Raw genomic sequence first — 11,060 nt, 5'->3', positions numbered from 1 at the left:
ATGTTTTCAGTTTGTATGTGTAGAAAGTAGTAAAAATAAAGAAAAAACATTAAGTGAGAAGGTCTGTCCAAAACTTCTACTGCTAATGTCAATAAAACCTAATTTATTTTTTCAGTTGTACAAAAAACTGAAAATCATAGACCACAGAAATGTTTCCCTTCATGTGTGAATGCATCCATGAGTTAAAGATGATGTTAAGCTTCCTCTCAGTCTATGAGAGCAGCTTAGCATGAACCTCAGAGTAAAATAATCCTTCTTTATCTCATGCAGAGCAGCCTCTGTTTACGCCATCGTTTAATCACCAAACATTATATATTTTTATTTTACTTCTTATCAGAGAATAAAGGTGCTTCTTTCCATTACCAGACTAAATACAGCTAAGTATCGTAGAAATTCATTGATACTGTAAATATTAATAGAGATCAAATGCAGTTATACTTATAAAGACCTTGTTCTGCAGCGTGACACTAGCTCTACTTTAAACTGAGCGCTTTTCTCATCCTGTGTGTTAGTTCAGTGTTCTGCTCAAGGGCACGTCAGCGGGGTGAAGGTGGTCTGGATTTGAACCTGGCTGCGAGCTCTAACAGTAAATCTCTTACTTAAGACCTCGCACTAATTTTAGAGTGTTTGCGTTGTTTCGTCCCGAGCGACCAGCAGCAGCTTCTGTTTCTGCCGTAATCTGATTCCACAGCTTCCAGGAACTAGTCAGGCCCCTGTTTACACAACAGCACAGCTGCAGAAGCATATTTCATTCAAATCTGGCAGACGAGCGAGGCTCGCCCCACAGGTGAAGGGCAGAGCGCCTAAACAACCTGAGAAGTTGAAACTTTTGCGTCCTCTGGTTTAGAGGTCGGGACAGTCTGTCCTTTAATAACTGAGCTGCGTTTACAGGCGAACCTCTCAGCAATGTTTCCATGCGCTAAAAATACTTGAGCAGCAGCAGGGTCCTCCTGCAGGTTCTCCTCTCAGCTCATTACGCCCTGCGGGATCGGCCGGAGCAGACGCAGACCTCTCAGAGGCTTTCCTCCTTACACTTCACTTTGAGCATGCTCAGTTGGGCTTTTTAAAATCAGACGCCACAAAGTTGGAGTCCAGATCCTGGATCTGTGTGTGTCATCCACTGAGGTGCTGAGCTTTCCTTTGAGGTGATCCTCGGATTCACGCGGTGCTACAGGGTTCAGGTTTGTTTGTAACCTTGATGCACGAGGAGCTGGAGGATCTAGCAAAGTCTCCACACCTGTGGTACCACCGGACCTCCAACGCCCGCTCCTGTCCTCACCATGTAATCTGGAGGTGGAGCTCTTCCTTTGAGACGGCTCTGTTACGGACACTTTGCCGAACGTTCTCGTGAAGACTGAAGACAAGTTGTTTGTTCACACGTTCGTAGTTTGACCAACATCAGATTCCAGACTCGGTAGAAGTCGGGCAGCTTACGAACTCCCCGTCAGCGCCATCTGGATGATTCCAAACCAACATTCCTGAACAAGTGGATTTACTGTTCAAATAAAGTTTGGCGATGAGAGAGCCGATTCCCGTCCCAGCGAAGGAGCAGAGAGAGCGGCTCCCCAGCCTCCCTGCTCCTCCCTCCTCTTTCTCCTTCCCCATCATCTCGTACTCCATCCAGACATCAAAGAAGTTCCCGTTCTTCCACGTGGTCAGATGCTGCAGGTAAAACCATGTCCCTTGTTGGGAATGCCAGACAGGATTTAGCATGGGAAGCTAAAGCTGAACCCCGGTGTTTCGTCCCGGGATCGATGTCCTGTGTTTAGTGATGTGTGTTTTTGTTTCAGATACGAGGCGGAGAACGCCTTCTTCTCCAGTCTGAAACTCACTGACTTCAACATCATCGACACGCTGGGAGTCGGAGGCTTCGGACGCGTCGAACTGGTATGATCTGACACTTCAGGAAATTAGATTCATCTGTGCATCACTGAGAGTCGGAGGTAGTTTTATCTGAATGTGTGGATGCAGACTCACTGTGGAAGGCCTGCCACAACAAAAAGATGGTTTCTGTGATGTCACCTACACGTTTGTGTCAGCCTTTTCTTTGGAGCCATCAGTAAGTGGACGAGAGGGCGGAGCTCTAAGCTGTCAGATAATGCTTGCTCGTGTGCTTTGATCGTCTTCATACACTGCATCACAATGATGTCCCCAAAATCCTGAACTGGAGCTCCGCCTTCAATTGGTCTGTTAGTACGGTGACCTCACAGCAGCCATGTTATTGGCCACATGATGTCATTAAAAAGGCTCCAACAGCACAAACATAGTCCAGAGGTACCGCTCAGGTGAAGCTAGCAGCTACAGGCACCTGTGTCACAATCCACCTGTCAGTTAAAGAGGCCACGCCCCTAATAATGCAAACAGGCTAGCTATTCGCAGTATCTTACCAGTAAAATATCTGTGCTGGTAACTGGACACCAGTCCTCATGTGATTCAGGCTCTGCAGGTTCACAGAAACCTCAGAGTTTCTGTCCAGCGTCGCCATCGTCCTGCCGTCCTAATAAATCTGTCAGGTATCAAACATGTGACCCTGGCCTCAGGGCGCCTCACATCATAAATTCATCCACAGCTTTATCTGATTAAAACAGGTCATAGTGAGAAGGTTTGAGGTGATGGAAAAATGTAAGGGGGGGAGGGCGGGAGGCAGCGGGTGGTGCAATGCAGCTCAGGGAGTCGAGTTTCTCTGCCGCAGGAGGCGGGGCCTGAAGGTACTAAAGGTCGAAGGGGAAGCCCTGCGGAGGGTTTGCCCAAAAGCAGGAAGGAATCCCCATTCAGGGTCTCCCACCGTTCCCCTGGGGATATTTTTGGAGTGTAACTCTGCTCCAAGGAAAAAGCAGACCTCCGACCTCCCGACTGTCTCACCGCAAAGACTACGAATCATGTGACGCCTCAGAGCCATCAGCGTACCCACCAAACAGCTTCAGGTTTTATCACAACCTGCGTGGTTTCTAGGCTGAGTGCGAGTTCTCGTAAATCAGAACAGAAAAGTTGTTTGTGTTCGATTTCACTTTATTCTCGTGGACCTGATCAGGAACATGGATCCACGGTGACTGACCTCATCCCACAGTCTGTCTCCAGACGGCCTGAAACCAGCCAAGCACTGCACAGATGCATTAGAGAGGAAAACGAACCCCAGTTTACTAACGTTCAGTTTACCGTTGTCTTCACTGTGACTCTGACTCTGTTCAGTCCTTCAGAACTAATCAGATCAGTTGTTCCTGAGGTTGTTAGAAGACTTTAGTTTACAGGTTGGACAACATGTCCGAGTTTCCAACAGTCTCACAACGAGTGACTGCAGCACCGACCGAGCAGACCATCAGAAATACGGCAGCTAATGGCAACGAGCGGGACATAACCATCAGCAGTGCAGAGCGGCTGAAAGCTGTTAAAGTCACGAACGACCGACTGACCCTGGAAGCAGCTCAGCTAAACAGTCCTTTATCAGAAGTGGAAGTTTTCCCGTGTTTGTCTGAGTGAAAAAGCTTCCAGCTGCTGCTGTTTCTCCGTCAGCACCGATGGTGTCGGTTACCGAGGAGGGGGTGACCTCTCAGACATGTCGGAGTAAGAAGTCAGGACCGTAATTTGAGGAATCGGTCCAGGAATAGAGGATTGTGTCATCGCCTATGAACAGCACACAGCGAGGTGTTTACAGCGAGAGCATGGCGGTCGGCTTACGGCACAGATTCCCCACAGAGACGCCGCGCAGCTGCTCCGCTGTTTACTGACATGTAACGAAGAGCTGATGTACCAGCAGAGGGACAGACCCCCGACAGAGCTGCGGGGAAAGTATCGGACCTCTGCTCATCTTTGTATTTGCATACTTGTAACACTGACTCTGTCCATCGAACACGTTTTAATATTAGACTAGACTCAGCACAGAGTACAGGATTTAAATGATGATTTAAATAAAGCTTATTCGTACCTACCTGACCATTCTGAAAGTGACTGCCCTCCTCGTTAAATCTGCCCTCTGTGCCCTCTAACTGTGACCTTTTTTGGAAAGCCGACTCAAGAAATCACTTAAATAGAAGCCTGCAGGCGTCACTGGGCTCAGTTAAGGTCAGAGGTCTTCCTCATGTGATGTTTGTGTAATGTCTGTATGGTCAGAAGGGTAAGATGGCGCTGGCAGAGGTCGGCAGCCTTAACAACAAATTTCCCACACGTGGGACTAATAAAGGTATAACGGTATCCTAAGGTCATCACACAGAGTCGTCTCACATCTGCCACCAAACATCTGGATGGTTCCCGAGACTTCTGGGAAATATTCTGTGGACTGACGAGACAGAAGCTGAACGTTCTGGAAGATCTGAGTCCCGTCACATCAGACTAACAGTGCTTCATAAAGAGAGCATCGCAGCGGCAGGCAGACTCCGTGGTGGTCGTGTGATGGTCTGGCTGCTCTGCTCCAGGACGGCTCGCCGTAACCGACCAGAAAACCCTGAAGGAGGATGTCCGCCCATCAGTTTGTTTTGTGATGTTCAAGAGCACTTGGTTCTGCAGCAGGACACTGATCCGAGTCAAAGTCCGGACTTAAATCAGACGAGATGTTTTGGCGTGAAACCCCTCCAAAATGTCTGGATTCAACAAGAGGGGCCAAAGTTCCCCACAGTGATGAGAAAGACTCACACATCACAAACACTTGATTGCAGTTCTTGCTGCCGATCATGGCACAACCAGTTATTACCAGTATAAACATCCATGTGCTTCGGTAACTTTTTCCCTGAATAAATGAAAAGATCTTTTAAACACTGTTTGTTGTATTTGCTCTGTTGTCTTTGTCTGATATTGAATTTTGTGATGATCTAAAACATGAAATGAGATGTGAGAGCACAAGACTGTGGACCAGTAAGTTTTTCAAAATAAAACAAAAACAAGAGTAGCATGCTTTTTTAGCTTGGAGATATTATGAAAGTGGCGCGATACACAGCGACTGAATCGCAGTTGTTCTAACTTTAGCCACATTTTGTTAAACTTTAGCCCAGAGGGTACGTCACCATCTCTGGAAGTGTTGGACCTCCTCTAGAAAATAAAGCTTCCTGGGTTTGACTGATGCAGGTGTATCTAGCTGCGTCGCTAGCTCTTTACGCCCTGTGCTTTTAGATGTTTTTACCAGATCAGGCTGTGCGTGCATTTAAAGGAAGGACCCGTTGTGTTTGTTCAGGTGCAGCTGAAGAGCGAAGAGGCAAAGACGTTCGCCATGAAGATCCTGAAGAAGCGTCACATCGTGGACACGAGGCAGCAGGAGCACATTCGCTCTGAGAAGCACATCATGACCGAGGCGCACTCGGACTTCATCGTCAGGTCGGCACAACAACCGTCACTCGAGGCTTTGTGTTTGATGGAAACAATGAAAGATGCTTTGCAATACATACTTTAATTCAAAGATGAATTCTTAAGTAAAATATTCAAAAACACTTAATTGTTTTATGACATTTTGTATCAGGCAAAAAAACCTCATCAACCTGCCGATCAAAGTCATGTGACCAGAGTTTAACATTGGTGTAATATTGTGTAATATTTATATTCATGCTCTTTGATATATAAACTTTGTGGAAAATTTGCAGTGAGAAAAAAGTTTTACAAAATAAAATCGTTGAATCAGATTTCTTCTTTCTGTTTCTGGCTTCTAGACGAAGCCTCGTAAAAAGTAACACAGGCTGGAGTCTGGCAGGAAAAACATTCATGTTCGTGGGCTTTTTAAAAACCGACATAAACACAACGTAACCGTCAGAAAGATGAGCTGCTGTTGTTCTTTGTGCTCAGGTTGTACCGCACCTTTAAAGACAGTAAATATCTGTACATGCTGATGGAGGCGTGTCTGGGCGGAGAGCTGTGGACCATCCTGAGAGACCGGTACGCGTCACACTAAACTCTCATCATGTACAACTTTACATATTTTAATAAAATGTAGTAAAATAGTTATAGTACAAAACGGTCAAAAAATCTTCATTTAGAACAAAATCAATGAAACCGTCATTTGTGAAACATGAGACGAAACTTCTGATGATGTCACCTCAGACTGAAGGATCGTGTCTAACCTTTTATTGGCTAAAGCCCAAATAAGAAACGTGCACATTGCAGCCTTTAAAACTTGTCAGTGAGTCGTCACAGAGGCTCAGGACGTGCTGAGAGCGCCGTCACAGCTCTTTAAACTCCGTTTCAGGGGCTCCTTTGAAGATTCCACCACCAGGTTCTACACGGGCTGCGTGGTCGAAGCGTTCGCCTACCTGCACGCCAAAGGCATCATTTACAGAGACCTGAAACCCGAAAACCTCATTCTGGACAGCCGAGGATACGCCAAGCTGGTACGCACTAGCACCTCCCTTATTTTTGACAAACAATCAGACGTAAGTCGACGAATAGCGTCAGAAAGGAGGATGCTGTAAATTTGTCATCACATTCACATACTGTGAAGAGCTCTTCGGCCTGTTTTTTTCAGGTGGACTTTGGCTTTGCTAAGAAAATTGGTTTTTGTAAGAAGACGTGGACGTTCTGCGGGACGCCGGAGTACGTCGCTCCAGAGATCATCCTCAACAAGGGTCATGACGTCTCTGCTGACTACTGGTCTCTGGGTATTCTGATGTACGAGCTGCTGACCGGCAGGTGAAGATCCAACTCGGTGCTGGACGTTTTATTTTTTTGCTTTTGTGTGTGTGGTTCAGTGTCTGCTTGTGTCTCCAGCCCTCCGTTTTCAGGTCCAGATCCAATGAAAACCTACAATGTCATCCTGAGAGGCATCGACATGATCGAGTTTCCAAAGAAAATCACCAAGAATGCCGCCAGTCTCATCAAGAAGCTCTGCAGGTAGGGGGCGCTGTCTGAGCCACAATTCATTGTTTTCATCTCCAGGAAAAGTATCTAACCATAGCTGTGCTGGCAGGGATAATCCTTCAGAGAGACTCGGCAACCTCAAAAATGGAGTCAAAGACATCCAGAAACACAAGTGAGTGAGCTGCTCACAAAACATTCTCATGAGGATGACCTTTGACCTGTCAGTCTGAATATGAGACAAATCTGTGTGTGTGTGTGTGTGTGTGTGTGTGCGTGCGTGTGTGTGCGTGTGTGTGTGTGCGTGCGCGTGTGTGTGTGTGTGTGTGTGCGTGTGTGTGTGTGTGTGTGTGTGTGCGTGCGCGTGTGTGTGCGTGTGTGTGTGTGCGTGTGTGTGTGCGTGCGCGTGCGTGCGTGTGTGTGTGCGCGCGTGTGTGTGCGTGCGCGTGCGTGTGTGTGTGCGCGCGTGCGTGTGCGTACGTGTGTGCGTGCGTGTGTGTGTGCGTGCGTGCGCGTGTGTGTGTGTGTGTGCGTGTGTGTGTGCGTGTGTGTGTGCGTGTGCGTGCTCAGGTGGTTTGAAGGTTTTAACTGGGAGGGTCTGAGAAAAGGAACGCTGACTCCGCCCATCACACCAGATGTGAGTAGAAATAAAAATTCACTTTTTCTTCTTGAATCGTCAAAGCCTGAAGATTCCCTGCTGATTTTTAAAGTTTAAAACAACAAGTTATTTTGATTGTCTCCTGATGTTGGGAGTCTGCTTCATGTATATTTTATTTAGTCAATGGTAGTTTTCACTCGGACACAGAGGCACTTAATGACAAGTTGGTAGGAATCCTGATCATCAACTTCTGTCCTGCACTAAAAATCTGATTTGATGTTGTTCGTGCTGTAGACCGGCTCAGTATGTAGTGTTAAAATCAACCATTTTTATCCTCACTGAGAGAAAAACACTTTAGCAAAGACACCCTGATAATAAGTCTTATGTTTAGTTGGACATGATTTCGGTATATTCTCTAATAAATGAAAGAATCAAACTAAAACGGGGATTACCATCCCTGCTAGAACAAGTTTATAAGTGAAATTATTGAATTCCACCCATGAAAGTTAGTAAACGGACCTGTGAGTTTATCTCATCACTGTGAAACGGACAGCTCTCCATATTTACATGGACCCTCAGCCATGAGGTCAGTTTTAGTTTGGGTCTTGACATTTTGTGCACATATTACTCGTGTTTTACTCCTCTCATTTCCTGTTTCTTCGTCTCTCACAAAAAGTACCGAAGAGAATGAAGGAACGTAATCGAAGGCAAATTTATATTTGGTGCATGTCCAACCGGGAAGAACCCAGATGGAACCAGGACACGCTCCAGAGACTGAACCTCTCGGCTTTTCTGGTGTAACTTATACGTATTCAAACTGGCACAACGTTAAATCTGTTGTGAAGAGTTCCTTTAGCTTCAAACAGGTCCTCCCCATCGTCACCTCGAGCTTCTCGGTCGATTTCTCTCTCCACCCCTGTAAAGTTGTGACTTCTGTGTAAACTGTTAAAGTCATTCAAAGTTTGCTTTGATCGGTCTGCAGGTTTTAAAGGGGTTTTATTGTTTCACCTTCTGTCCAGGTCTCCTCTGCGATTGATACGAGCAACTTTGACAGTTTCCCTGAAGACACAGATGAACCACCACCAGATGACAACTCTGGGTGGGACTATGACTTCTAAAGTGGCAGCCATCAGTTTACACCAACACCCAGAGCTTGACACTTTATGAAGAAGACGATGACTTCTCAGCGGGCTGAACGAAGGCTGCGTGGGCATCTTGGTGAAATATCCTACCTGAAGTGATTGTGTTGTTCTAAGCATGGCTGTAAACTTCTAGGAGTCAAACGCTGAGGATTTGAGGACCTAGTGCATGGAAGTTCATAAAGGGAAATGGACTCCAGGCCTTTCCTTGGTCGAACTGGTCAAGCTGGTCTCTGCTAACAGGAGGAACCCACCCACCATCACACCTGAGAGCAGGAAGCTGAAGCAGTTCAGGCATCAAACAAACTGCCTCTTAACATCACACGTTTGTTCTTTTTTCATATTAAGACAATGTAGGATGATTTCTCGAGGCACTCGGGGCACGAAGTCAGTCCTACAAACATCTTTTGCTTTGAGGGTGATTTTCAGCAAATAGATAAAAGCATGTTTTTAACTTTTACAACAGAAATGATGTCAGCTTTTAGAAACCTGTCGGGACCCCGGGAGGTTAACGGTACAGCTACAAAAAAGGATCTACAGCATAGAAAAAGTCAGTGATGCCTCTGAATATCTCATGAACCCAAAGAAGCCTGATTCCTTGTTTGGCTACAGATGAACTTTGGTCATGTCCCTCCAACAGAAGTCAACGACCTGCGCAGCTCTATCTTTATGTGCCATTTACTGCTGCAAGAGTTTCTGTCCCATATGTTGCTGTAAAACAACTTCTTTCAGCCCTCTGAAATCAGGAAATGAGTTTGATTAACACATAAACAATTTCTCGTTACGTTAACCGGCTGCTCCTTCAGCCTGTATACAGCAGCCAAGACTGTGCAGTAACTTCATCCACACAATACAGAAGAAATAATTGGATGTTCCTTAGAGACAAAACAAATGCCTTGAGTTAGTGACACCGCACAGGCCTTTTTGGATCCTCATTCAACCGACACGTTTCACAGGAAGTGATGTTTACCATAGATCTGATGTCTGCTTTCATCAAAGATACCTGACATCTTGACAGTTCAACAAAATCATCCCAAAGTGTTTCTGGCAGCAATGAACAAGGCTAGATTACCAACCTACCAAAGTGGGGAACTTCTCCAAGGCCCCAGATCCTCCGTGGTTCCACAGACCGAAGGACTTATTTATGATAATTACTTTTAGTAACATCAACACAAGGTTACCCTGTGAGGACTTAAACCAGAAGCCCTCCTGCATACTTCCCCTGTGACAGCATCACTTTCACAATCCGAGAACAACGTCGAGTCATCCTTCCCATACTTCCTGAAGACACTGAAGGCATCATAGTCCTGCTTTTCCTACAAGTGGAAAACTTGTGCTTCTCTCAAGTGGCCTTGATAACTGACAGTTGAACTTTGACCCCCTCAGGGGGAGATCACTCTCCTACTGCTTGCTGTTTGATTAGGTGGTAGATTTGGAAGGTTCTGGAGACCCTCACAGAGGGCTGGAGGACGGTTATGTTCCTCTGTGGCGTGAAGAACCGCACCGAGTGAAATAAAGACAAACTGAGACCGAACACACAAACCTGAGGTCACCATGATGCCTTCACTTCCTGTTTCATTTTCTGGAACTTCAGATCCAAAGACGGATAGAAAGAAAACAATGCTGGGCGTAGTAGCGATCTTCACCCCCAAAGGATGACGGGGTAGTGATGCAAACATTTCTTTAAGCTTTCCTTTCTGTCATTCTTTATATTGTGAGTCTTTGAATTGCTGCATGAGAACTGATGTTTTGAACAATTTTCCAAGACTTCCTCCATGTTTTTTGGACATGAATTAGACAGCGTGCTTTGATTTCTTCTGAGCTGTTGGTCTGAAGACGTTTAAAACTGTGCAGGTTTCTGGAGTGTTTCCATTTTTTTGCAATGCATCAAAACCTTTTTGTTCAGAACACGTTAGGATGACGCGTCTACGACTTGGCGGTGGACAGGTGGAGAAAAAATAGCTTCCGTTACGTCTTCATGCTGACAGTAACTCCGTCACAAAGTGGACCTCTAGTATTGTTGAGTTGATGAGTCTGCAGTTTGTTTGCTTCCAAACATGAGATGAAAAGATCAAATTTGCAGTAATTTAAATTTGTACTGATGACGTGTTTTTGTGGCCTTTTGTAAAAGCAGCTAACAGTCTCCAGTTTGTTATGAAGTCTTTATCTTCAGCAGTCGGATTTCGCTGTGGTTTTTCTGTAGAATGATCAGTGATGTGACGTCTGTGAGTTCTGCATGACAACAACAGTATGTTCAGTTTTCACCGGCAGAGGGCAGCACACAGTCAGACTTCCACAAAGTAGCCTGTGCTGGGCTTTTCCAGCAAATATTCCAGTGGAAAAACATGAAGGTGGGAGTCCAGTGAGGGATGGAGACCTCACTGATGGTTTCTGGGATGTGGAGAACAACACCACCTGCGAGCCTCGCTAATTATCAGTAATTTCCTATTATATCTGAGTAGTTTGAAGTGGAGGACGACTTCATAGTCTAAAAACCTCAAACTAGAATTTTCAATCACAGGTCATACTTTACTCAAAACGGAGAAATATCTGTT

At 45.7% G+C, this 11,060-nt stretch overlaps 1 protein-coding gene across 1 annotated transcript in view; it reads left to right on the top strand.

Annotated features, from left to right (window-relative positions):
* LOC146627452 (cGMP-dependent protein kinase 1-like) overlaps positions 1–8,542 on the top strand; it is a 77,359-nt gene extending 68,817 nt beyond the window's left edge. The window contains exons 10-18 of the mRNA XM_085361727.1: positions 1,791–1,887; positions 5,162–5,301; positions 5,764–5,853; positions 6,164–6,305; positions 6,440–6,603; positions 6,682–6,804; positions 6,881–6,943; positions 7,339–7,405; positions 8,386–8,542. Coding sequence (XP_085217853.1) covers positions 1,791–1,887; positions 5,162–5,301; positions 5,764–5,853; positions 6,164–6,305; positions 6,440–6,603; positions 6,682–6,804; positions 6,881–6,943; positions 7,339–7,405; positions 8,386–8,484 — 985 coding nt within the window. The 3' untranslated portion in view covers positions 8,485–8,542. The remainder of the gene's footprint in view (positions 1–1,790; positions 1,888–5,161; positions 5,302–5,763; positions 5,854–6,163; positions 6,306–6,439; positions 6,604–6,681; positions 6,805–6,880; positions 6,944–7,338; positions 7,406–8,385) is intronic.
* Positions 8,543–11,060: the final 2,518 nt, after the last annotated feature.

This window comes from Diplotaxodon limnothrissa, linkage group LG8 (assembly GCF_057381915.1).
Source record: "Diplotaxodon limnothrissa isolate DT_005_m linkage group LG8, D_limnothrissa_male_GT1.1, whole genome shotgun sequence".
Classification (NCBI taxonomy): Eukaryota; Metazoa; Chordata; class Actinopteri; order Cichliformes; family Cichlidae; genus Diplotaxodon; species Diplotaxodon limnothrissa.
Note: the sequence above shows the minus strand (reverse complement) of the source record. Positions and strands in the feature narration are given on the sequence as shown.